This window comes from Somniosus microcephalus, chromosome 5 (assembly GCF_052327205.1).
Source record: "Somniosus microcephalus isolate GS21.2 chromosome 5, FLI_Smic_1.0, whole genome shotgun sequence".
In the NCBI taxonomy this organism is placed as follows: domain Eukaryota; kingdom Metazoa; phylum Chordata; class Chondrichthyes; order Squaliformes; family Somniosidae; genus Somniosus; species Somniosus microcephalus.
In genome coordinates this window covers 295,664,674-295,690,040 of record NC_140991.1, presented here as the reverse complement: position 1 = coordinate 295,690,040, position 25,367 = coordinate 295,664,674, and the positions used below count along the sequence as shown (strand labels likewise).

The following is a 25,367-nucleotide window of genomic DNA, read 5'->3' as shown; positions in this document are numbered from 1 at the left end:
ACCAGATAATCTGTTTTAGTGATGTTGATTGAGGGATAAATATTGGCCAGGACACCGGGGATAACTCCCTGCTCTTCTTCGAATAGTGCAATGTGATCATTTACGTCCACCTGAGAGAGCAGACGGGGCCTCGGTTTAACATCTCATCTGAAAGACGGCACCTTCGACAGTGCAGCACTCCCTCAGCACTGCACTGAAGTGTCAGCCTAGATTATGTGCTCAAGTCTCTGGAGCGGGGCTTGCACTAAGGACCTTCTGACTCCGAGGCCTGAGTGCTACCAACTGAGCCAAGGCTGACACCAAAGTTGACAGCTTAGAAAAATATCCGGCAGGCATGAGGCATTCTAGACTCATTTGCAGTACGGACCACACACAAAGTCGGAAGTGGTGACTAACCTTTCTAAAACTGCTCCCTTTCACAGAGGTTTTAGGTCCTGCTATGTTCCGCATTTTCACTATTGGTCGCAGGCCATTTTTCTTCGGAATAAACCGTAGGCTGGAAGGGGGTGGTATGGTCTTCTGTCGCTGTTTCTCTTCCATGTCCTTGTGTGAGATTGCTCGCAGCTGTACTTTTGCGAGATGATTTCTGCAGTAGTGTGCAAAAAAACCTCCTCCTTTAGAATTATTCACTTATAACACAATATTACCAATACAGTATACAGCGCAAAAATAAAATAACTGACAAAAGGTCACAGACCTGAAATGTTAACTCTGTTTGTTTCTCTCTCCCCAGATGCTGCCTGACCTGCTGAGTATTTCCAGCATTTTCTCTTTTTAGGTTTAAGTATTGTCCTGAGGAACTCTGCAAATCAGGTTTAATACTATGCTGGATTCAGATTTAGCAGAAACTCTGCACAAAACCAAAAGCATCCCTCACAGTTGGTATGGGGTGAGCAGCCTGAAGCTGATATGAGAATGTTCTAACTTGTACCCGTCAACCAAGAAAGAAAGGGAGGAAGGATGAATTTATACAGCGTCTTTCACAACCACCGGACGTCCCAAAGCGCTTTACAGCCAATGAAGTACTTTTGAAGTGGAGTCACTGTTGTAATGTAGGAAACGCGGCAGCCAATTTGCACAGCAAGCTCCCACAAACAGCAATGTGATAACGATCAGATAATCTAGTGCCATGGGATCTTTTACGTCCACCTGAGAGAGCAGACAGGGTCTTGGTTTAATGTCTCATCCGAAAGACGGCACCTCTGACAGTGCCACACTTCCTCAGCACTGCACTGGGAGTGTCAGCCTAGATTTTTGTGCTCAAGTCTCTGGAGTGGGACTTGAACCCACAACCTTCTTACTCAGTGGTGAGGGTGCTACCAACTGAGCCACTGGCTGACACAAAATCATGGAGCTGACTAAAAATTGAGCAAAACATACAATCGATTACAAAGTTTAACCAAACACAATGAAGACCCCCAAGTGGGCGTGGCCACACCAGACAGCGATAACCAATGGTCAATCTTCTTTAATAAAACAAAATGCCTAGTAGCACGTACCAGCACATCTGCCTCTCTGTCAAATTATTCTGAGTTTGAGTTAGAGAATTGGCAATGATAAAACAGGAAACATTCAGTATAATTCCTGCACTAACTTTGAATGGTGTAGTATCTGTGTACTGTCACTAGGGGGTGCTCGATTATCTTTGCAGCTCAATAAGGGCATCTGGTGGCAGAAAATGGGTACTACACCACTGCATTACCATGAAGGTTCACAGCACAGGAGGAGGCCATTCGGCCCTGGCGTCTGTGCTAGGGCAATCTCAAACTAATCCCACTGGCCTACTCTCGCCTTAACCATGTTTCTTCCTCTGCTTCAAACATACTCTTCCAATGGTCTCTGCCTCAACTGCTCCCTGCACGATCAAATCCATGTAAAGATTTTTCTCCAAACCTCTCTCCTCACTCTCAGTAAGGGCTTTAAATTGATGAGCCCTCATTACTGACGCCTCACAGTCTTTCCGAATTCAACCTGTTAAAACCCTTCCTAAATTTGAAAACCTGTATAGATCTCCTCTTCACCTGCACTTCTCCGGTGAAAATAGTCCCAGCATTGCAAAACTCCTCGGGGGAAAATTCGGTTGCTTTGCGCCTCCCGTTAGAGGGCGCTAACTGGGCGCAAAGCAGCGGGAGGATTGCGGCGGCAGTAACTGTTAGCGCCCCGAGGCGCGGCGCCGCCGATGACATCATCGCCGTGCGCAGCGCCCCACCCGCGATCTTCGGTAGCACCCTCCTGACCTAACGCCAGACGCTATGTCCGACGGGGTCAGGAGGGCCTACCTGCGGTCGAGGCAGCGCTAATTAAAAGTGAGGTGACAGGCAGCCATTTTTGTTGCTGGCCAGCACCTGCCCCCGTTGCCGTCCCCGGCCTCCTCAGCAGCCCCCCCTCAGAGTGCCGGCTGCGTTCCGTGAGCTCGACAATTATCTTGAGTGCCGGGCTCTTTTGCCGGCACTCCGATCTCTCGTGGCCCAGCTGGGCCCCGGGTCGCGATGCCCTAGGCCCCTCCCTTTTCCAGTAGCTCCCCTCCACCCTCTTGGGGCGCTACCGATGAATTTCAGCCGCGGGGGAGCTAATTTTTTCGGGGCGCTAAAAGTAGCTCCCTGGCGAAGTTAGCGCCCCAAAGGGGGAGCGACTCAATTTCCCCCCCTTAAAACTAGTTTCTCAACCCTGGTATCATTGTGATGAATCTACATTGTATGGTCTCTATAGGTTTAATGTCCTTTCTTTGATGAAATACCCAAAATGGCACTCATTATTCCAACTATGGCCTAACCAATTTATTTCTTTACTCTTGTACTATATTCTCCTCTTTATAAAACCTAGAACACTATTGCCGTTTTGATGGTTTTATCTACCTGCACTCAGGAAATTATGGCCTAGAAATTCGGTATAGCCACGTTTGGGGCGCTACAGCCGGGCGGTCGCAAAACTTTGCGCCCGGCGCAACTTAGCACCACCTTCGCCGATATTCAGTTGCATCGTCCCAAGAGGTTGCTGCAGCGCTAAAGCAGGCGATTCACGAGTATCATAAGGCGCTAAGCCGGCGATCCGGGGCGCTACCACCGAGGGCGGGCGCAGCGCAGGTGCAGCGAGTTATTGATTGAAGGCAGACAGTCAGGCGCCGGTCAGCACTTAAAGGGGGAGGTTGGAATTGTTTGGCTGCCACGCCCTGCACACTGCAGCCCTGAGGGAAGGCCTGAACAGTGCTAATTCATTTGCTCCACGCCCAGGAGAATGGAGAAGCCAAGGGAGAGAGCGCAGCGCTTCGGCGAGGGTGACCTGAGGCTGCTGGTTGGCGCAGTTGAGCGCAGGCGCTATGTTCTGTTCCCTGAAAGTGGCAGGAGGCCGCTGCCCTCCGAATATCGGAAAGCCTGGAGGGAGGTGGCAAGCAGGGTCGCCTCCAACAGCGTGGTTCCCAGGACTCCCCTCCAACGCCGTAAAAACTTCAACGACCTCACTCGGGTGGTCAGGGTGAGTACCCTTTCCAGTATCCTCCTCATCCCTGCATGTGCTCCTCAGTTGATGGCCAAAGGGACGTGAAAGCCCTACTGACCAGCCCTCATCCAGCAGCTATGGGACTGTCATGAAAAGCACTTGCATATTCAGGAGTTTATACACTGTCAGGGCTATTCCACCATGGGAGGCTGTGCAGGCAAGATGAGGGCTTCACACTGTCAGGGCTATTCCATCATGGGAGGCTGTGCAGGCAAGATCAGGGCTTCACACTGTCAGGGCTATTCCACCATGGGAGGCTGTGCAGGCAAGATCAGGGCTTCACACTGTCAGGGCTATTCCACCATGGGAGGCTGTGCAGGCAAGATGAGGGCTTCACACTGTCAAGGCTATTCCACCATGGGAGACTGTGCAGGCAAGATCAGGGCTTCACACTGTACTTAGAGGCCGTCCTCTCTCTTGCAGGGCAAGCTGGCGCACAACCGGAGACAGCAGCGCCAGACCAGGGGAGGCCGTCCTGACATTAAGCAGCTCAGCGACCTAGAGCTGCGAGTGGAGCAGATCATGGCAGGCCGGCTAATTGGCCCTGTCGCGACTGGAGATGCCGACCCTGTTCTGGGCACCAATGGTAAGGTCCTCACCTTTTGGACCCCTCTCTTTCCACCTGCGCCTCACGCCAGCATCCTTTGCCACTATCGAACCAATGCAGTGCATAGCAGCACTCATGCCTCCCTCGCTACCGTCATGTCCTCACTCTGAAGCAACTCTTGTGCCTCCCTGCTTTCAGATGGTGACTCGCCAGGTGAGGAGGCGGCCCCTCAAGCTGGCACTGTGTCCGAGTCAGACATAGAGGAGGAGGAAGAGGAAGCCGCCCCTTCAGGGACACCCTCGGCCGAGGCAGCCCATGGTCATGATGGGGACATGTCTTCCCTGGAGGGGAGCGGGGGGGAAGTGTCGGAGGAGAGTGATGCTCCGGGGACCAGCAGGCTGCAGCAACGCAGGAGGGGGGAGAAGCTCGGCGGCCTTCTCCCCGGAGGGAGAGTCTGGCCTCGAGTCCTGCTACAGTGAGCGCAGAGGAGGTGCGGCTCCTTGCTGAAATGGGCACCCAGGCTGAGCGCAGGCACACTGAGCTCATGGCTGCAGTGACAATGATGCCTGACTCCATAGAGTCACTGGCAAGGAGTGTGCAGGAATTCGGGGCAGCACAGGCCAGGAGTCTGCAGGACTTCGCGGCAGCACAGGCGGCCTCCAGCCAAGTGCTCAGTTGTGCCGTGCATTCACTGGCTGGTGTCATCCAGACACAGACCAGGGCCACACGGGCACTAACTGCTGCCACACTCGCTGGCTCGGCCAGGCATCGCTGGGGCACTCGCCGCAGCAGCCCAGCAGTCTGTGCTTCAGCAGATTGCTGTGCATGCTGCAGTGCTGGCCCGTGCGAGTGCCAGTGAATCAGCCGAGCAGGGAGTGCCTGTGCTCTGTCAGGTTGGCAGCATTCCTGCAGCCAACACTGTCACTCCTCCACTGCAGCTGCCACCACCCGTAGGACAGACTGCTGCCGCCCAAGCTGAGTTGGAGCAGTCCGCAGCCGGGCCCTCCAGGCCCAGAGCTGGTCCAGGCCGACCTCCAAGGGCATCTGCTGTCTCACCAACTAACCCTCAGCAGCCTTCCCCCAGCCTTGCTGCAGCCACTGGGGTCCCATTGAGGAGGAGCTGCAGGGCGGGTAGGGGCCATGCCCGGAAGCAAGGCGGATCACCCTCGCAGCTGAAAAAGTAGAAGGTCTGGCCAATTTTGTTGCTTTTTATAAACAGGCCGAGACTGTTGTATTTCTTTTTTATACGAAGGCTGAGACTGGCATTTCCGTTTTTTATATAAAGGCCGAGACTGGTGTGTTTTTGTTTGGGAGGTTTCTCTGAATTAGTTTGTCATGCGGGAAGGGCACAGAGTTATAAGAGTAAAAATTTTTCTTTAATCGCACTGTCCATGTTTGCTTTTGGAAGTATTAGTTGCCTTGATCGGCTGAGGGCTTGCGGAGCGGCTACATTCATCTTCCTTCATTGGCACAAGCCATTCCGAGAGGGGACCTAGAACCGAGTTGCAATAAGCCGCAGACGGACGGCCCTTGCACTTTCTGCCTCCCTCCCATCCTGGTCCTCCTCCTCTGGTGGTCCTCCAATGTCTGCTGGCAGTGGCTGAGTCCTGCGGATAGCCAGGTTGTGCAGCATGCAACACACGACAACGAAATGGGAGACTCGCTCAGGCGAGTACTGTAGGGCTCCCCCGGAACGATCCAGACAGCGGAACCGTTGCTTGAGCACGCCGATTGTGTACTCAATGATGTTCCTGGTTGCTTGATGGCTGTCATTGTATCGCTGTTCTGCAGGGGTGCTGGGCGCACGGAGCGGGGTCATCAGCCAGGTGCACAAAGGATAGCCTTTGTCCCCGAGAAGCCATCCTCGTGGGTGAGGCTGGGCCTAGAAAAGGTCTGCCACAGAAGTCTGGCGCAGGATGAAGGCATCGTGGCTGCTGCCTGGAAAGCGGGCATTGACAGCTAGTATGAGCTGCCTGTGGTCACACACCAACTGCACGTTGAGCGAATGGTAGCCCTTCCGGTTGCGGTAATCCTCGGCATTCTCCAGAGGTGCCCGCAAAGCCACATGCGTGCAGTCAATGGCGCTCTGCACCATGGGGAAGCCCGTTAATGCTGCAAAGCCCATTGCACGCTCTTGCTGCTTGTCGAGGGTCATGGGGAAGGAGATGAACTGACGTCTCCTTCTGAAAAGGGCATTGGTCACCTGGCGGATGCAGCAATGTACCGCGAACTGGGAGATGTTGGAAATGTCCCCAGTAGCGGATTGGAAGGAGCCGGTGGCATAGAATTTGAGAGCCACCGTCACCTTCACTGCCACCGACAGAGACGTCCTGCTCCTGAGCTGTGGCTGCAGATCTCTGCGAAGCAGGTGGCAGATCTCAGTGACCACCTCCCTTCTGAATCGCAGCCTCCGAACACACTGCTCCTCAGACATGTTCAGATATGAGAACTGCTGGCGGTATACCCTGGGTGGGTAAGGCCTCCTGTGCCGACGCCTGTTGGCCCTTCTCCATCTGGCCATGACTGGCACTCTGTCACGGCGTCTCTGAGCCCTCTGAAAGCAATGCAGTAAGCCAACGTTTGCACCCATTACAGCCCCCATTAGATGTATCGAATTAATGCTATGGCACTGAAAGTTAATTACAAGTGCAAAGCTCTGGCCTGAAGCCAGAAGTACCTGAGCGAGTGTTGATTCAAACCAGAAAGCTCTCTCCCTTTGTCTCTCTCCAAATATCAGTGTCTCACAAAGAAGGAGAGGAGCAAAATGGCTGACATTTATAATGCAGGAGGAGTCCCCTTTAACTAGCGCCCCCCGCGCCCCGCAGCAACTGGGAACCGTTCCCCTTTACCAGTCGCTGGGGGCACCAGACGCACAATAGGCCGGCGCCACTGAATTTCCGGTTCGGGGCGCACAAGGGGCGTTGCACCATGAAATGATGTCAGGATCTGCGTGCGCAAAGGTTTTGCGCCGCCGCTAAATCGTTACTGAATTTCGCGAGAGGCGCAGATCGCGCCGCGCCCGGTCGCTAGCCGCTTAGCGCCCCACTTCGCGCCCTCTTAAGGCGCTAGCGGCTGGCGCAACCAACTGAATTTCTAGGCCTGTGTGTTTGATCCTCTAGGTTCCTCAGTTTCTCCACATCCTTCAACATCTTTCCACTTAGGATACACTCCACTTCTTCACTTTAGCTTCAAAATGCAGCAGCTCACGATTCTCTGTATTAAATTGCATCTACCACTGATTTACCCATTCCATTAACTTGCTATGCCCCAAGGAAATCTTTTACAGTCCTTACCATACGGCAATTCCCCTACTTGTCTTGTCAGCAAATTTCAGTGTCACGAGTGTCAGCTGTGGCTCAGTGGGTAGCACCCTCGCCTCGGAGTCAGAAGGTTGTGGGTTCAAGTCCCACTCCAGAGACTTGAGCACAAAAATCTAGGCTGACACTCCAGAGGGCGTGCTGAGGGAGCGCTGCACTGTCGGAGGTGCCGTCTTTCGGATGAGACGTTAAACCGAGGCCCAGTCTACTCTCTTAAGTGGATGTAAAAGATCCCATGGCACTATTGCGAAGAAGAGCAGGGGAGTTCTCCCCGGTGTCCTGGCCAATATTAATCCCTCAATCAGCATCACAAAACACAGATTATCTGGTCATCGCTGTTTGTGGGAGCTTGCTGTGCACAAATTGGCTGCCGCATTTCCTACATTACAACAGTGACTACACTTCAAAAAATATTGGCTGTAAAGCACTTTGGGATGGCCGGTGGCCGTGAAAGGCGCTACATAAATGCAAGTCTTTCTTGTTCTTTTTATGTTCACTATACTCAAGTCTGAATCATCTATATACACAACAGGAGTGGACACGGCACTGACCCCAGGGGTACGCCACATCCAACCCTTCTCTAATCTGTGCAATAATGATCAACGCCAAGCCTTTATTTCCTTTGCATTAACCAATTTTCTATCCATGCTGCCAAGATTTCTATTTCTAGAATAGGCCTGAATTTTTCTAACAAGCCTCTTGTGAAACATCTCAATACAGACCTTCTGGAAATCCATATACACTACAGCTACTGCAGTCTCCTTAGCTATCCAGTCACTTCTCAAAAAAGCTCCGTTAAATTTACCAAACATTTGCCTTTTAACACATTTCTGCTGGCTATCCTTAATGATCGTCAGCATCTCGAACTGCTCATTAAATTGATCTCCAGTTATAGATTATAAGAGTTTGCCCCAAACTACCGTTAAACTAACTGGTCTATAGTTACAATACCCTCGGCCCCTTCATGAACAGAAGTGTTACCAATGTACCCCCTCATTTTTTTTTGGGTGCACACACGGTCCCTTTAACGGGTTGCCCGGCCCACGTGAAATCTCCCATTTGAAAAGCCGATCCTGGGCTGTACAGATCCTTCAGACAGCGCAGCTTAGCAGAACGCTGACAGTGACTGTCCTCTAGTCTCCCTCTGCAATCTCCTCTCTGATTTCTTTCAACAACCTAGAGTACATCCCATCAGTGCTGAGTGACTTAACCACCTTAGGCCCTATTTGTTTTTCAGGACCAATTCCTTTTCCGCAGTTATCCCGAACAATTTTTCCACATTCTCCTCTGGTACACCTACTGTTTTACTTTCGCCATCATTTGTAAATACTGACATACAATATTTAATATCTCTCTCGTATCTTCATCCTTCACAATCAGACTGCCTTCTTCAGCCCTCAGCAATCATAGAATCATAGAATGGTTACAGCACGGAAGGAGGCCATTCGGCCCGTCGAGCTCGTGCCGGCTCTCTGCAAGAGCACTTCAGCTAGTCCCACTCTCCTGCCCTTTCCCCGTAGCCCTGCAATTTTTTTTCTTTCAGGTATTTATCCAACTCCCTTTTGAAAGCCGTGATTGAGTCTGTCTCCACCGCCCTCTCAGGCAGTGCATTCCAGGTCCTAACTCACTCACTGAGTAAAGAAGTTTTTTCTTATGTCGCCTTTGGTTCTTTTACCAATCACCTTAAGTCTGTGTCCTCTGGTTCTCAACCCTTCCGCCAATGGGAACAGTTTCTCTCTATCTACTCTGTCCAGAACCCTCATGATTTTGAACACCTCTATCAAATCTCCTCTCAATCTTCTCTGCTCTAAGAACAACCCCAGCTTCTCCAGTCGTTCAACGTAACTGAAGTCCCTCATCCCTGGAATCATTCTCGTAAATCTTTTCTGCACCCTCTCTAAGGCCATCACATCTTTCCTAAAGTGCGGTGCCCAGAATTGGACACAATACTCCAGTTGAGGCCGAACTAGTGTTTTATAAAGGTTCATCATAATTTCCACGCTCTTGTACTCTATACCTCTATTCATGAAGCCCAGGATCCCGTAAGCTTTTTTAACCGCTTTCTCAACCTGCCCTGCCACATTCAACGATTTGTGCACATATACCCCTGGGTTTCTCTGTTCATGCACCCCCTTTAGGATTGTACCCTTTAGTTTATATTTCCTCTCCTCATTCTTTCTACCAAAATGTATCACTTCGCACTTTTCTGCGTTAAATTTAATCTGCCACGTGTCTGCCCATTTCACCCGCCTGTCTATGTCCTCTTGAAGTCTATCACTGTCCTCCTCACTGTTCACTACACTTCCAAGTTTTGTGTCATCTGCAAATTTTGAAATTGTGCCCTGTACACCCACATCCAAGTCATTAATATATATCAAGAAAAGCAGTGGTCCTAGAACCGACCCCTGGGGAACACCATTGTATACCTTCCTCCAGTCCGAAAAACAACCGTTCACCGCTACTCTCTGTTTCCTGTCACTTAGACAATTTTGTATCCATGCTGCCACTGTCTCTTTTATTCCACAGGCTTCAACGTTGCTAGCTATTATGTGGCACTTTGTCGAACGCCTTTTGGAAATCCATGTACACCACGTCAACCGCATTGCCCTCATCAATCCTCTCTGTTACCTCATCAAGAACCTCAATCAAGTTGGTTAAGCACGATTTGCCTTCAACAAGTCCGTGCTAGCTTTCCTTAATTAATCTACACTTGTCCAAGTGACTTTGTCCCTGATCGTTGTTTCTAAAAGCTTTCCCCACTACCATCTTTAATCATTCTTTCAGTTTCAATATACTTAGAAAGGTCTTTACTATTTCCTTTTATATTATCTGCCAGCCATTTTCATGTTACCTTTCTAATTTCCCTTTTCATTACCCCACTAACTGCTGTGTATTCCTCTTGATTTTCTTTAGTGTTGTTAACTCTAGTTTTATATGACTCCCTTTTAAGTTCCAGTTTGTTTTAAACTCTCTTTAGCAATGAACTCTAACTTTTAATCCAACCCCTTTTTGCCTTAAAGGAATGTATCTAAACATTTTAAAAATTGCCCATTATGATTCGGATGGTCCTTCAATATGCAATGTACAATTTAACTAATTATGGCCTTTAGCCAATTCCTTAATCTCCTGAAGGAGGCGATTGGCTACGGGAACGTTTTGGAACAGGGCTCTATGAAATTCTGCATGAATCCAAGGTAACCTCCAGGATATCAGCCCAATGTTGCAATCTATTATTCAACATCAAATGGCTGCATTACAAAGATAACATTTCCATGTTCTCATCATTATAGGAACTTGCAGTTTTCTACAAAGTTTGTCTGTGCATATCCTTATAACCTTCAATTCCATTCTTAGCCTCGCTATTTGAAAGGATGGTGTGGAGATGCCGGAGTTGGACTGGGGTGGACAAATGTAAGAAGTCACACAACACCAGAATCTCTGACTATATAAGCTGTGTCTTTATGCATTTCTCCACTTCACCTGACGAAGGAGCAGTGCTCCGAAAGCTTGTGATTTCAAATAAAGCTGTTGGACTATAACCTGGTGTTGTGTGACTTCTTATATTTGAAAGGAGTTCACTGTGGGACTAACTATGGGAGTTAATTGATGGGAGTGCGGTATGTGGGACATTGGGAATTCATAGTGGCAGCAATTTGGCGAGTGTCAGAAAAATGAGTCTCTGGGCAGGGGAGCTCAAGCAACAACGGTCCCCAGCCCACAGCATCACAGAGGATGAGGGGTCTCTGGATTGTACTCTCTACAATGCGGTCACCCAAGAGGCAGGTACTAGACACAGGGGGAATGTAGAAAGAGTGGGTGACCATCTACAGGGACAGCAGACTCACGGGACTCACAGGAACAGGGAAACCTTATTATGCAACTGTCCAAGACATACTCAATGAACACTGACAGCAACTCAGAGAATGGTGGTTCTGAGCAAGGTTATGGCTCTGTAGAGCAAGGGACTACTCAAGGGGGTGAGATGCAGGTAGACTACAAGAATAGACGAAGATAGTAGTGGGAGATTCTATAGTCAATGGTATAATCGCTTTTGCAGCTGTGACCATTATTAATTAGCGATGCAAAAGCAAAATACTGCGGATGCTGGAAATCTGAAATAAAACCAGAAAATGCTCAGCAGGTCAGTCAGCGTCTGTGGAGAGAGAAAGAGAGTTAACGTTTCAGGTCAATGGCCCTTTGTCAGAACTGGAAAAAGTTAGAGATGCAACAGATTTTAAGCAAGTGCAGGGGCAGGGAAATGGGGGAGTGGAGGAAAGAAGAAAAGGGAAGGTCTGTGATAGGATGCAAAGCAGGAGTGATTACATGACAAAAGGGATGATTTGGAGAGGCAAGGATTAATCAAGGATAGTCAGCATGGCTTTGTCAGGGGGAGATCATGTCTGACCAATTTGATTGAATTTTTCGAGGTGGTGACTAGGTGTGTGGATGAGGGTAGTGCAGTTGATGTAGTCTACATGGACTTCAGTAAGGCTTTTGACAAAGTGGGATCCAGGGCAATTTGGCACATTGGATCCAAAATTGGCTTAGTGGCAGGAGGCAGAGGGCGATGGTCGAAGGTTGTTTTTATGACTGGAGGCCTGTGTCCAGTGGTGTACCGCAGGGATCGGTGCTGGGTCCCTTGCTGTTTGTAGTGTACATTAATGATTTAGATATGAATGTAGGAGGTATGATCAGTAAGTTCACAGATGACATGAAAATTGGTGGAGTGGTAAATAGTGAGGAGGGAAGTCTCAGGCTACAGGACGATATAGACGGGTTGGTCAGATGGGCAGAACAGTGGCAAATGGAATTTAACCCAGAAAAGTATGAGGTGATGCATTTTGGGAGGACTAACAAGGCAAGGGAATACACAATGAATGGTAGGACCCTAGGAAGGACAGAGGATCAGAGGGACCTTGGTGTGCATATACATAGATCCCTGAAGGCAGCAGGACAGGTAGATAAGGTGGTTAAAAAGGCATATGGGATACTTGCCTTCATTAGCCGAGACATAGAATATAAGAGCAGGGAGGTTATGATGGAGCTGTACAAAACGCTAGTTAGGCCACAGCTGGAATACTGTGTGCAGTTCTGGTCGCCACACTATAGGAAGGATGTGATTGCATTGGAGAGGGTGCAGAGGAGATTCACCAGGATGTTACCTGGGCTGGAGTGCTTCAGCTATGAAGAGAGACTGGACAGGCTGGGGTTGTTTTCCTTGGAGCAGAGAAGGCTGAGGGGGGACCTGATTGAGGTGTACAAAATTGAGGGGCATAGATAGGGTAGATAGAAAGAAATGTTTCCCCTTAGTAGAGGGGTCAATAACCAGGGGGCATAGATTCAAGGTAAGGGGCAGGAGGTTTAGAGGGGATTTGAGGAAAAACTTTTTCACCCAGAGGGTGGTTGGAATCTGGAACTCACTGCCTGAAAGGGTGGTAGAGGCAGGAACCCTCACAACATTCAAGAAGCATTTAGATGAGCACTTGAAACACCATAGCATACAAGGCTACGGACCAAGTGCTGGAAAATGGGATTAGAATAGACAGGGCTTGATGGCCGGCGCGGACACGATGGGCCTCTTTCTGTGCTGTATAACTCTATGATGGTGTAAGGCAAAAGGAGATGGTAATGGGAAAAGTTAATCCCTCTACATCTCTATCCCTCACCAGGACGGCCTGCGGGCACTCCGCTTCTTCCTTGAACAGAGGCCCAACCAGGCCCCATCCACCACCACCCTCCTCCACCTGGCTGAACTTGTTCTCACATTGAACAACTTCTCCTTTGACTCCACTCACTTCCTCCAAATTAAAGGTGTTGCTTTGGGAATCCATATGGGTCCTAGCTATGCCTGCCTTTTTGTGGGATATGTGGATTAATAAAGCTATTGGAATAGAAGCAGAAGGCTTAGCTGAAATAAATACAGTGAGAAAATATTTTCAGATTAAAAAAAGGAAAAAACAGACTATAAGACTCGCCAAGGCTTCTTCGGCAGCACCTCCCAAACCCACGGCCTCTTCCACCTAGAAGGACAAGGGCAGCAGGCGCATGGGAACACCATCACCTCCAAGTTCCCCTCCAAGTCACACACCATCCTGACTTGGAAGTATATCGCCGTTCCTTCATCGTGGCTGGGTCAAAAGCATGGAAATCACTCCCTAACAGCACTGTGGGAGTACCTTCACCACACGGACTGCTGCAATTCAAGAAGGCGGCTCACCACCACCTTCTCAAGGGCAATTAGGGATGGGCAATAAATGCTGGCCTTGCCAGCGACGCCCACATCCCATGAACGAATAAAAAAAAATAAGGTAGTGAGAGATAAAAACACTGTTGTAGGAGGGGCAAGGGGTATCAAAAAATAAATGAAATACATCTGGAAAATAAATAGTGATTTTAACTATCCTAAAACAGACTGGAACAAAGTAATGCATGTGGTTAAAGTCGAGAATGCTTTTTAGATTGCATAGCGGACTGCTCCCTAGATCCATGTATTTTCTAGTCCAATGAGGAAAGAAGCAAGGCTTCATTTAGTTCTGGGGAATGAAGTGGGGCAAATAATCGATGTGACAGTAGGACAACAAGTGGCCACAACATGGTTAGGTTCAGTACAAGAATAGGAAAGGATAATGAAGAGTCAAAGATAAGTGTGCTGGGCTGGAAAAAGGCAAAGTTCAATGAGGTAAGAGGGGATATGACCCAAATTATCTGAACGGAATAGTTAGCAAACAAGTCGACAGATCTTCAAATATGACAGGCACAGAGTATAAAATAAATATATTCCTATAGCGTGAAAGGGGTGGTTTCTAAGTATATAGTGCCATGGATAAATAGATTAAAACTAAGTAAACTGAAAAGGGGGGCATATAATAAAATGAGGGTGAATAAATAATAAAGGAATATGAAATGTGTATTAGAGAGATTAGAAAGGCTAAAAGGGAATATGAAAATAAACTACCAATTAAAAGAACTATTATGGGATTTTATAAGAATATTACAAGTAAAAGAATAGTTACAGGATAGGACCACTCGGGGAAGAAGAAAGGAATCTAATTATCGCGGATGAAGATGTGGTGAAGATGTTAAATAAATATTTTGCATTAGTATTTATGACGATAGAACATAGATGTACATACATACGTACATATACTAGACGATGTGGAAAAATTGTTATAGATAACTAGGTGGGATTGTGAGTTGTGAGGAGGATGCAAAGAGGCTTCAATGCAATTTAGACAAGTTGAGTGAGTGGGCAAATACATGGCAGATGCAGTATAACGTGGATAAATGTGAAGTTATCCACTTCGGTAAGAAAAACAGAAAGGTAGAGTATTATTTAAATGGTGCTAGATTGGGAAATGTTGATGTACAAAGGGACCTGGGTGTCCTTGTACACCAGTCACTGAAAGCAAACATGCAGTTAGGAAGGCAAATGGTATGTTGGCCTTCATTGCAAGAGGATTTGAGTACAGGAGCAAGGATGTCTTACTACAGTTATACAGGGCCTTGGTGAGACCACACCTGGAGTACTGTGTGCAGTTTTGGTCTCCTTACCTAAGAAAGGATATACTTGCCATAGAGGGAGTGCAGCGAAGGTTCACCAGACTGATTCCTGGGATGGCAGGACTGTCGTATGAGGAGAGATTGGGTCAACTAGGCCTGTATTCACTAGAGTTTAGAAGAATGAGAGGGGATCTCATTGAAGCATATAAAATTCTGACAGGGCTAGACAGACTGGATGCAGGGAGGATGTTTCCCCTGGCTGGGGGGTCTAGAACGAGGAGTCACAGTCTCAGGATACGGGGTAGGACATTTAGGACTGAGATGAGGAGAAATGTCTTCACTCAGAGGGTGGTGAACCTGTGGAATTCTCTACCACAGAAGGCTGTGGAGACCGAGTCACTGTATATATTTAAGAAGGAGATAGATAGATTTCTAGATACAAAGGGCATCAAGGGGTATGGGGAGAGAGGGGGAATATGGTATTGAGATAGAAGATCAGCCATGATCGTGTTGAATGGCGGAGCAGGCTCGAAGGGCTGAATGGCCTACTCCTGCTCCTATTTTTCTATAATGGTGGAATAGGAATTGGTTCTGAAAAGATTACTGGGACCCAAGGTGAATAAGTCACTGCGTCCTAATGACATGCACCCCAAGCTGTTGAAAGAAGTAAGAGAGGAGAATGCAAAGACTCTGGCCAAATTTGTCAATGTTTTTGAAATAGGCAAATTGTGATGTGGGACTGGAGAGTAGCTAATTAAACATCCTTGTTCAAGAAGGGAGAGCCGGCGCAGACTTGCTGGGCTGAATGGCCTCCTTCTGTGCTATACTATTCTATGATTCTATAAACCAGGTAACTATAGACCACTGAGTCCAAGGTCAGTTGTGGGGAAACTCTTAGAATCAGTGAGCATTTAGAAAGGCATGGGTTAATCAAAGACCGGCAGCGTGGATTGGTTAAATGCTAACCGTGTTGATAAATTGAACAGATTTATTTGAAATGACCTGGGTATATGGAACACAATCTTTGAATTTGATGATTACAAAGTAGGGGGTTTGGCACACAGTGAGGAAGACTGTAAAAGACTTCAGAAAGACATAGACAAGCTAGGAGAATGGCGCAGATAGGGGAAGATGCAATTTAATGTGGACAACATAGAAACATAGAAGGTAGGAGCAGGAGTAGGCCATTCGGCCCCTCGAGCCTGCTCCGCCATTTAATGAGATCATGACTGATCATCCAAATTCAATACCCTTTTGTAAAATGTTTGCAAATGCGAATACTTTATACTGCCTGGGTCTTGGTCCATTGTATGCACAAATTAAAAATAATTCTGCAATGCAGCATGAATCACATCTTCTGCTGGCCTATCGCAGAAAGGCATTTAGACCAGGTACAGTAAGTGCAAAGTAATACATTTTGGGAGAGGAAAACAAGGAATGGGAATATACACTTAATGGCAAGGCACTGAAAGATGTGGATAAACAGAGAGTTCTATGGGCTCAAGTACATAATTCCCTGCAAGTGCAGGTAGATGAAGTGAGAAAAAAGGCCAATAGCATTTTGGGTCTTGTAAATAGAGGCAATGAGTGCAAGAGTCAAGAAGTAATTATGAATTTGTACAAAACACTGGCTAGGCCACAGTTGGAGTACTGTGTGCAGTTACGGGCATCCCAATATAGAAAAGACATTACAGCCATGAGAGAGCGTACAGAATAGATTCACCAGAATGATGCCAGGGATGAGAAACTACAATTATGAGGGGAGACTTGAGACACTGCGACCATTTCCACCGGAGCCGAGAAGACAAAAATGAGATTTAATAGAGCTTTTTGATATGTTGGGGTTTAAGAGAGTGAATAGGGAAAGAATATTTCATCTGGCTGAGAATCAATGATCAACAATTTAAATTTGTCACTAAGAGAGTGAGGAGAGACGTCAGGAGAAATTTCTTTACGCAGTGAGTTAGTGGCGCAGAGCTTGCTTTGCTACAGGAATTGGTTGCAGCAGAGACCACTGCATCTTTTAAGGGAAAATTTTGATAGATATTTGAAGCAGAGGGAAATACAAGATTATGGGAAGAGAGTGGGGCGGTAGGACTAGTTTTGGATTGCTCTAGCACCACAGGTGATGCATCAAACAGCCTCCGTCTGTGCTGTAAACATCTATGGTTCTATGTACAGGAAACTCTTTTTTATCCGGCACCGACGGGACCGGCGTGGTGCCGGTTTATCAAAAGTCCGGATTACAGAGAGGTATAGTTAAAAGGTTCGAGAACTCCGTACACAGCAACAAATCCAGGCTTCCCTGTTGCTTAGCAACAGGTGCAGGAACTCCGTCCACAGACCAAGCGTCCCTGTTGCTTAGCAACAAGTGCAGGAACCCTGTTACACAGCCACAGATCCAGGAACGGCCACTAATATGAAGTAAAACTTACCTGAACCTACTCCTGAATTTTGCCGGTTAACAGAGATTTCCGGTTATTTAGGTGCCGGTAAATCGAGAGTTTCCTGTAATACTCTGGGGGGGGGGGGGGGGGGGGGATTCCTCTAATCTGTAGTCTTACTGGGGACTTGATTTTGTAAAATGTTTGCAAATGTGAATACTTTATACTGCCTGGGTCTTGGTCCATTGTATCCACAAATTAAAATAATTCTGCAATGCAGCATGAATCACATCTTCTGCTGGCCTATCGCAGAAAGGCATTTAGACCAGGCACAGAGAAGACTTCAACCTAAACAAGTCTCATCCTCACAGCTAACAGAGGATCCCTGATAGAGAGAGGCTCTTAAACTGTGGAGGGTTGAAAGGCAGCCAGATTAACTCAAGCTGTCGTGATCGAAGCGCTGACCCTTACCGAACACCAATCGTCTGCACCTCATTCCAGACACGTTTTCTGTAGTAGAAGAGCATGTTTTTCATGAATGTTGTCTCCGTAACGTAGAAGAAGGACTTGAGCAGATGTACCACGTAAGTGTCCATTAACCAAAAGAGGAACTTAAACAGGATTTCTTCACGTAACTGGTGTTCTGATGCAGGAACAAAGTGCTGACCTGGGAGATAAAAAACATTCCAGTATATTTAGAAAGCAGTCAGGATAAACATGTGCAATGGGCAATAGGAGCTAGACTTACATCCACAATACCATGCATTGTCAGGCTGCAAGTCAAGAGCATGCAAACGTGGTGGAGTTGAGGGTCTTTTCCAAAAGGAGGATAAAAAGAAAGATTTGCATTTATATAGCGCCTTTCACGACCACCGGACGTCTCAAAGCGCTTTACAGCCAATGAAGTACTTTTGAAGTGGAGTCACTGTTGTAATGTGGGAAACGCGGCAGCCAATTTGCACACAGCAAGCTCCCACAAACAGCAATGTGATAATGACCAGATAATCTGTTTTTTTTTGTCATGTTGGTTGAGGGATAAATATTGGCCAGGACACCAGGGATAACACCCCTGCTCTTCTTCGAAATAGTGCCATGGGATCTTTTACGTCCACCTGAGAGAGCAGACGGGGGCAGAGTTTAACGTCTCACCCGAAAGACGGCACCTCCGACAGTGCAGCACTCCCTCAGCACTGCAGTAGGAGTGTCAGCCTAGCTTTATATGCTCAAGTCCCTGGAGTGGGACTTGAACCCACAACCTTCTGACTCAGAGGCGAGTGTGCTACCCACTGAGCCACTGGCTGACAGGAGCGATGGGGTGGACGAGAGGTCGAAAAACATCAAGTCTTAAGTGTCTTTTCGCATTATGCTACAAAACAACAGTTTCAGAAGTGTGGGAGCCTGCTAATACTTCAAGCATGATACATGGTACGAGAGCACCTATCTCCAAAACAGAAGGGAAAAGATTCACAAACTAAATATGGAATAGATCCTTAGTGTGTGTTAAAAGAGCTGGAACTGAAATCAACTTAAATAATCTGAATGCCGGGATATGCTACAACAGAGGAAGATGCAGGGCTACAGGACCAGCACGGAGCAGTGGGATTAATTTCGATTGCTCTAGATGCTCAGTAACAGTAGACTATAGATATCAAACTGGATCTGAATATTCCCCATAACTCTACGAACTTTTTAATAACAGCCAACACCACTGTTTTAAGAAAAGGAGTGCAGCAGCTCCCACACATAAAGCCCTCGCCACGTCTGAAACATATTAGTCCAGATAAATAAAGCAGGTTAGTTCCAGTGACATTATAAAGACAATTAATGGATTACCTTTGGTGAGTTGAAGCCATGTACAATCATTCACTCTCATTTTCCACATTAGCTCACTGCAAGAGAATTTCTCAAACTTCCCCAAGGAAATAAACTTCTTCACGTTCTTCAGGAACCTGCATTTATTGTGGTTGGAGCCCCACAGCTCATCTGATACAACTCGGAGCAGACACTCCCTCACAAATCGGTGGACCTGAAGTGGACTGCTGTGCTGTTTAAGCAACTGCAGCAAGTCTGTGTCCGAGCCAGATGCCTCTTCGCTATGGTCGCAGTCTCTAGACATGCTGCTCTCGTCATTTGCTTGACGTTTCATTGCTGGACCTTCAGGTAGATAACTCAGCTGAGAACGCTCGCCAGGACATGCTGAAGATCTCCAAGAATCTGTCTGCTCCTCTGAGGGGCTTTCAATTGTAGAACTACGGCCAAGAAGGCTCGTCCTCACTGAAATATGATCCTTTAAGTTCCTGGTCAATAGCTGCTCCTGCTTTTCAATTAGGTGAACGGTTGCACCAATGGGGCGATTAATTTTCAATCCTGCCTCATTAATGCTGAAAGGCCTGCAAACCACCTTCATGATGGAGAAAGAATCAGACTCATTCCTTGGCTCAGCGTTTCCCACAGTATTCGAAGCACTAAAGCTCTTACTTCCTTTCTGGGTGTTAACAAGGCAATTTCTCGTCAACAGTTGCAGATATGGGCAACGTTTATGATTCCTCAGCAGTCTAGAGAAAATATTTCTCATCTGCCAGTAGCGCTTTGGAAACCTCTTCTTTCTCCAGTAGTTACTAGGCTGTACTTGTGTTTGTTTCTTCCCAAATGTATTGTTGTTCAAGAAGATAGCTTCTACAAGTCTTTGACCACCTGTGCTGAAGTCCTGCAAGTGATTTAGTATAAACGTGTTTGGCAAACATTCCCTGTTATTACTAGAGTACAATATATTCCCTCTTTCAATAGAAATTGCACTCCGTGTTCTTCTATTCTTCACTGCTGCAGCATCTGTAGAAGTATGCAGCGATGCCCCAGCAAATACAGGTTTTGCCAACACACCAACCATTCCACGGCACTGTCCATTTATCTTTGCCTCATTCCAATAGGTGTTCTTTCCAGTGGTGGATTTAGCACGATGTATATTGCTTGTAGTTCTATCTGTGCATCTGCCAACTTGATTAGACTTTCTGCTTCTGGCTCGGTCTATTTCCTTACATTTTTTCTGTTCTCCAGATTCTGCAACAGTAGAATTATCACAGCTCTTACCAAGTTCATAATCTGTCGCTGTATTTTTAGCCTGCAGCCCTGTGTATTCGGAATCTTCTCCTTCAACTACAGAGGAGTAAACGTCTTTACCTGAAGAAATAATCTCTTCGCTAGGCATGAAGCGTCCACTCCTATTGCTTTTAATTCCTCTTCCTTCAGTCAGCTCAGGTGCTTTGGCTCCAGTCTCTGGCTCCTGGCTACTTTCCTCCACTGTGCTCACTTGTGCACTGAATTTGGGATATTTCGGCTCGCATTCATCAATGTTACTACCTTTTCCTTTCCATTCGAAGACTCCTTTATTTGGTTGATCAATTGCAATACCAGATGTCTCAGCTATCTCAGGAGACTCATTTGAAGTATTTTCCACATGCAATAGGTCACTTGCTGTTGGATGGAGGGCTATACCTTCCGCCAATGCTGACTGTTGGCTTCCCTTTAACCTCTTTGCAGGAGACTCTACTTTATCATCGTTCAGAAACCTTTTTAGTGACTTTACTTCTGTGGTGACGACATCCTGTGATGTCCACCTGCCAACATCAACGTCAAGTCTAGCCCTCTTTGCAGATTTGCATTCAGGAACACTTGGGGTTTGTCGACGTTTCCACCTGCTGGACTCAGTAGCTTGTGTTTCATTCGCAACCGGATCTCCTGATAATCTTCCCTTCCATTTCCTGCTCTTTGACAGGAACCCTTTATAAAATCTGACTTTCTTCTGAACACACTTTAGTAAAACATTGCACCGATATTGGGCTGGCTTCTGCCTGAGCCAGGTAGAGGGGAGCCTGGTGCCACCTGTAAGGAGGCTATAGACGGGAATTCCACATATCTGGAAGCAACAGCTTGGTGGGACCAGCATAAAGAGGGAGCAGTGCTCCAATAAATACGTCATGATATCATCACCAATTCTGCTCAGCAGCGTTTTCCATAGCATGCTGTTCTTGATAGTAGTCGTAGTGGGATTTGGTTGGTAACTACATATGTTGGGGGCAGATCTGACACGCATGAAGCTTGTTTCATTTACACAGGCGTAACCAAAGCTTAGCACATTTCTTTTCCCTTTGTCACAAATCCTCTGAATTACTCGCAAAACCACATCGCTCTGCGTAGATAGCTGAAAAGAAATTGAAAAAAATAATTGGTTATTCTGCGGTTCTAAACCATGGGGGACCTCCAGTATATTCACACGGCTTTCACCAAGGGCCGGCAACTATCCCAAGCATTATGGAAATTCTTGTTTTGCGTTATGTATAAATAAGAACAAGCGAGAGGTATCAAGCAGACTAGCGTCTAGCTCCCACTTCAGCAGCGGAGATAAGGGGCCAGATTTTGCTGGAACGGCGCATTTGGCCCTGAACGCCCCAAGTTAGAAGGTTGTGTTCCCCGATTCTCCAGTGGCGAGGTTAGGCCAAATTCTGCTGGTGAACTGGTACACCACAGCGAGCATCACTGCGAGTCAGAAGCAGCACAGCCAATGTCCAATACAGATCCAAGGTGCCGAGGACTGTGCCCACTTTTGTCATTTAGTACTATCCAAAAGGTTTTTCCCCATGATATGTAACAGCATATCTATTTTTTTTAAAGGAATCAGTAGTATAAATGCAGGAAATTCCATCATTCTCACCTATAAACATGGCACCAAGACGGTTTTCACGTCATTAATTATTAAGTTAATATGCACTGGGCACCTTTTTGCTGATATGACGTGACATTCTGATGCCATAGATTCCACTTGCTTTACGGGCCTTAAATTATAACTAGAAAATACTCAACTTATCGACAACGCGAGATAAACTTTTATAAAACACTGGCTGGAACCCAGCTGGAGTATTGTGTCCAATTCTGGGCACCACACTTTAGGAAGGATGTCAAGACCTTGGCGAGGGTGCAGAGGAGATTTCCTAGAATGGTACCAGAGATGAAAGACTTCAGTTACGAGGAGAAACTGGGGTGTTCTCCTTAGAGCAAAGAAGGTTAAGGGGAGATTTGACAGAGTTGTTCAAAACCTTGAAGAGTTTTGATAGAGTAAATAAGGAGAAACTGTTTCCAGTGGCAGAAGGGTCGGTAACCAGAGGACACAGATTTAAGGTAATTGGCAAACGGACCAGAGGCAACATGTGGAAACATTTTTTTAAGCAACGAGTTTTGATGATCTGAAATGCACTTCCTGAAAGGGTGGTGGAAGGAGATTCAATAACAACTTTCAAAAGGCAATTGGATAAATACTTTAAAAGGAAAAAATTGCAGGGCCATGGGGAAAGGGCAGGGTAGTGGGATTAATTGGATAACTCTTTCAAAGAGCCGGCACAGGCACGGTGGGCCGAATGGCTTCCTTCTGTGCTCATTCTATGATTTAATTGGTTAAGGATATAGACTGTTGGTCCTGGTTTTCACCAAGGTCCCAGATGGATGATCAGCCATGATCTCATTGAATGGCAGAGCAGGCTCGAAGGGCCGAATGGCCTACTCCTGCTCCTATCTTCTATGTTTCTATACCTTGTTGACCGCGCCGCACCATTATCAGCTTGCGCTTCCAGCAACTTGCAAAGCAAAAATTTGAGCTGAGGGGGGGGGGGGGAACAAGGAAAAAAAATCCAACTCACAGGGCACGCCACAAGATGCCCCACTCCAGCAAATTCTAGCCAATAATTCAGCAAAATTGTGATTATCATTGATTTGGAAAGGGGGGGGCTATTATTAACTGTTTCAGAGAGGGTGTCAGGAAATTATTGCATGCCATAAGAAATGGCAAAAGTCAGGCCGTTCATTCAGAGAACAGTTTTGCCTGGATTGAGAGTTTGCGCTGGGAAATAAACTTTTGTTCACTAACATATTTCTGCTCTGCAAATAAAGAGGTTAACCAAGCAACACGATAAACTTTCCCGCGATAGAGAAAGCAATGCCACTTGGATCTGTAGAAGGCGCCACACGTTCATTTTTCGCACACTGCTCCAGACCGCAGCCTGCATTGCATTTGCTGGTGGGTTGAGACGAGCCGTGACACGCTTCCCCCATACCTGCTGAAATGTGAGCGGCCGGCACAGCCCCTTTGCATCCCCGGGGACACAGACGATAAGATGGGAGATAAAGCGCTTGTAGGCGTCGGGGTCGCACGGCTCGAGCAGGGCTGGCGGCAATGCAGCACCGTCGATCTGTGCAATAAACTGCTGCAGGGAGCGCACACGGGGATAGACGGAGCCGAGCAGCTCGTACAACCCGCTGTCAGTCATTGTCCGTCTCACTGGCAATCCGCTGTCAGTCATTGTCCGTCTCATAGCAACCCCGGGCCAGTCATTGTACGTCTCACTGGCAATCCGCCGCGCGCGCTCCGGGAATGGAATGCCCCTCATTGTGACATCATCAGCCCCGCCCCTCGCTCCCTCCTGTCAATCAAACGCTCTACTTTCATTGCCTCCTGCCAAACTCTCAATACTTTGCATCTACAACACAGAAACTGGCCATTCTGCCCCATGTAGAGGCCAATTCATTAAATATATTCAAGAAGGAGTTGGATATATTTCTTAAGGCTAAAGGGAGCAAGGGATATGGAGAGAAGGCAGGGACAGGGTACTGAATTTGGATGATCAGCCATGATCTCATTGAATAGCGGAGCAGGCTCGAGGGGCCGAATGGCCTACTCCTATCTTTTATGTTTCTATAACTGGTCTTTGTACACGAAACCAGTCTCCTCCCCACCCCTACATACAAAGGCAAAATACAGCGGATGTTGGAAATCTGAAATTAAAAAAACAAAAATGCTGGAAATACTCAGCAAGGCAGGCAGCATCTGTGGAGAGAGAAACAGAGTTAACGTTTCAGGTCAATGGCCTTTCGACAGACTCTGCTTCTCTCGTCAGTTGTTTAAGTTTTACAGTGAGAATATGCAATACAGGAAGGACATTGTCAAATGTAAGATGTAATGCAGGTGTGTAATCTGCTCAATATTCTTGAAATAAATGGTAAGTTTACTTACAAGTTGGGTTGCAGAGTGGATTTGGTTGACGGGTGACTGGTGTGAAGGTGGGAGAGCTGTCCCACAGACTAGTCAAGCAACAGTCTGACAATCAATCATTCTCACAGAATCATGCTCATCAGCCAAAGTCCCAGACTCTACCATCACCATCCCTGGGTATGTCCTGTCCCCTGGGCAGGACAGACTCAACAGTGGTGGGGCCTCAGTGGTCTACAGTTTATAGGGGGGGGGGGGGGGGGGGGGAAGAGAAAGAATGACACTGGGAGTCCTCGACATTGACTCCAGACCCCATGAAGTCTCATGGTCTGTCAAACATGAGCAAGGAAACCTCCTGCTGATTAATCAGTACTCCATGTTAAACATGAACAGTAGCAAGGGCATAGAATGCAAATTTCCATTACAAAGTGGTTCAGAACTAGCAACACAAAATGAGGCTTCCATGAGGCACAGTGGGCCATCAGCAGCATACCACTACAAATCGCTAACCACGTGGCCCGGCCACGCTAATCACCTTCAGGCTAGACGACTACCCCTGGTTCAATGAGGAATGTGGAACAGTATGCTGGGAGTAACACCAGGCGTACCTGAAAATGCAGTGCCAACTTGGTGAAGCTACAACACGACTACGTGAATGTGAAACAGCATGCTATAGCCAGAGCTTAGCTCTGCAGCCCTGCCACATCCAGGTGTAAATGGTGGTGGACAATAAAGCAACTAACTGAAGGAGGAAGCTCCATGAAAATCCCCATCCTCAACCATAGTGGAGCCCAACACATGAGTGCAAAAGACAAGGCTGAAGCATTTGCAACCACCTTCAGCCAGAGGGGCTTAGTAGTGATCCTTCTGGGCCCCCTCCTGAGGTCCCCATCTATAGGACTAACCTATGGAGCTAGGTGAAGGATTAAGGAGCAGGACCTCAAAGGTTGTAATCTCTGGATTACTCCCGGTGCCACGTGCTAGTAAGTATAGGAATAGGAAGATAGAACAGATAAATGCGTGGCTAAAGGGATGGTGCAGGGGGGAGGGCTTTAGTTTCCTGGATCACTGGGTCTGCTTCTGGGAAAGGT

At 47.3% G+C, this 25,367-nt stretch overlaps 1 protein-coding gene across 3 annotated transcripts in view; it reads right to left on the bottom strand.

Moving 5' to 3' along the window:
* tert (telomerase reverse transcriptase) overlaps window positions 1-23,615 on the bottom strand; it is a 119,140-nt gene extending 95,525 nt beyond the window's left edge. For all 3 annotated transcript variants that reach the window (XM_085989164.1, XM_085989167.1, XM_085989165.1), the window contains exons 1-4: window positions 23,345-23,615; window positions 19,077-21,441; window positions 17,715-17,910; window positions 397-586 (exon numbers count right to left, since the gene is read on the bottom strand). In XM_085989164.1, coding sequence (XP_085845290.1) covers window positions 397-586; window positions 17,715-17,910; window positions 19,077-21,441; window positions 23,345-23,602 — 3,009 coding nt within the window. In that variant the 5' untranslated portion in view covers window positions 23,603-23,615. The remainder of the gene's footprint in view (window positions 1-396; window positions 587-17,714; window positions 17,911-19,076; window positions 21,442-23,344) is intronic.
* Between the last annotated feature and the right edge of the window lie 1,752 nt (window positions 23,616-25,367).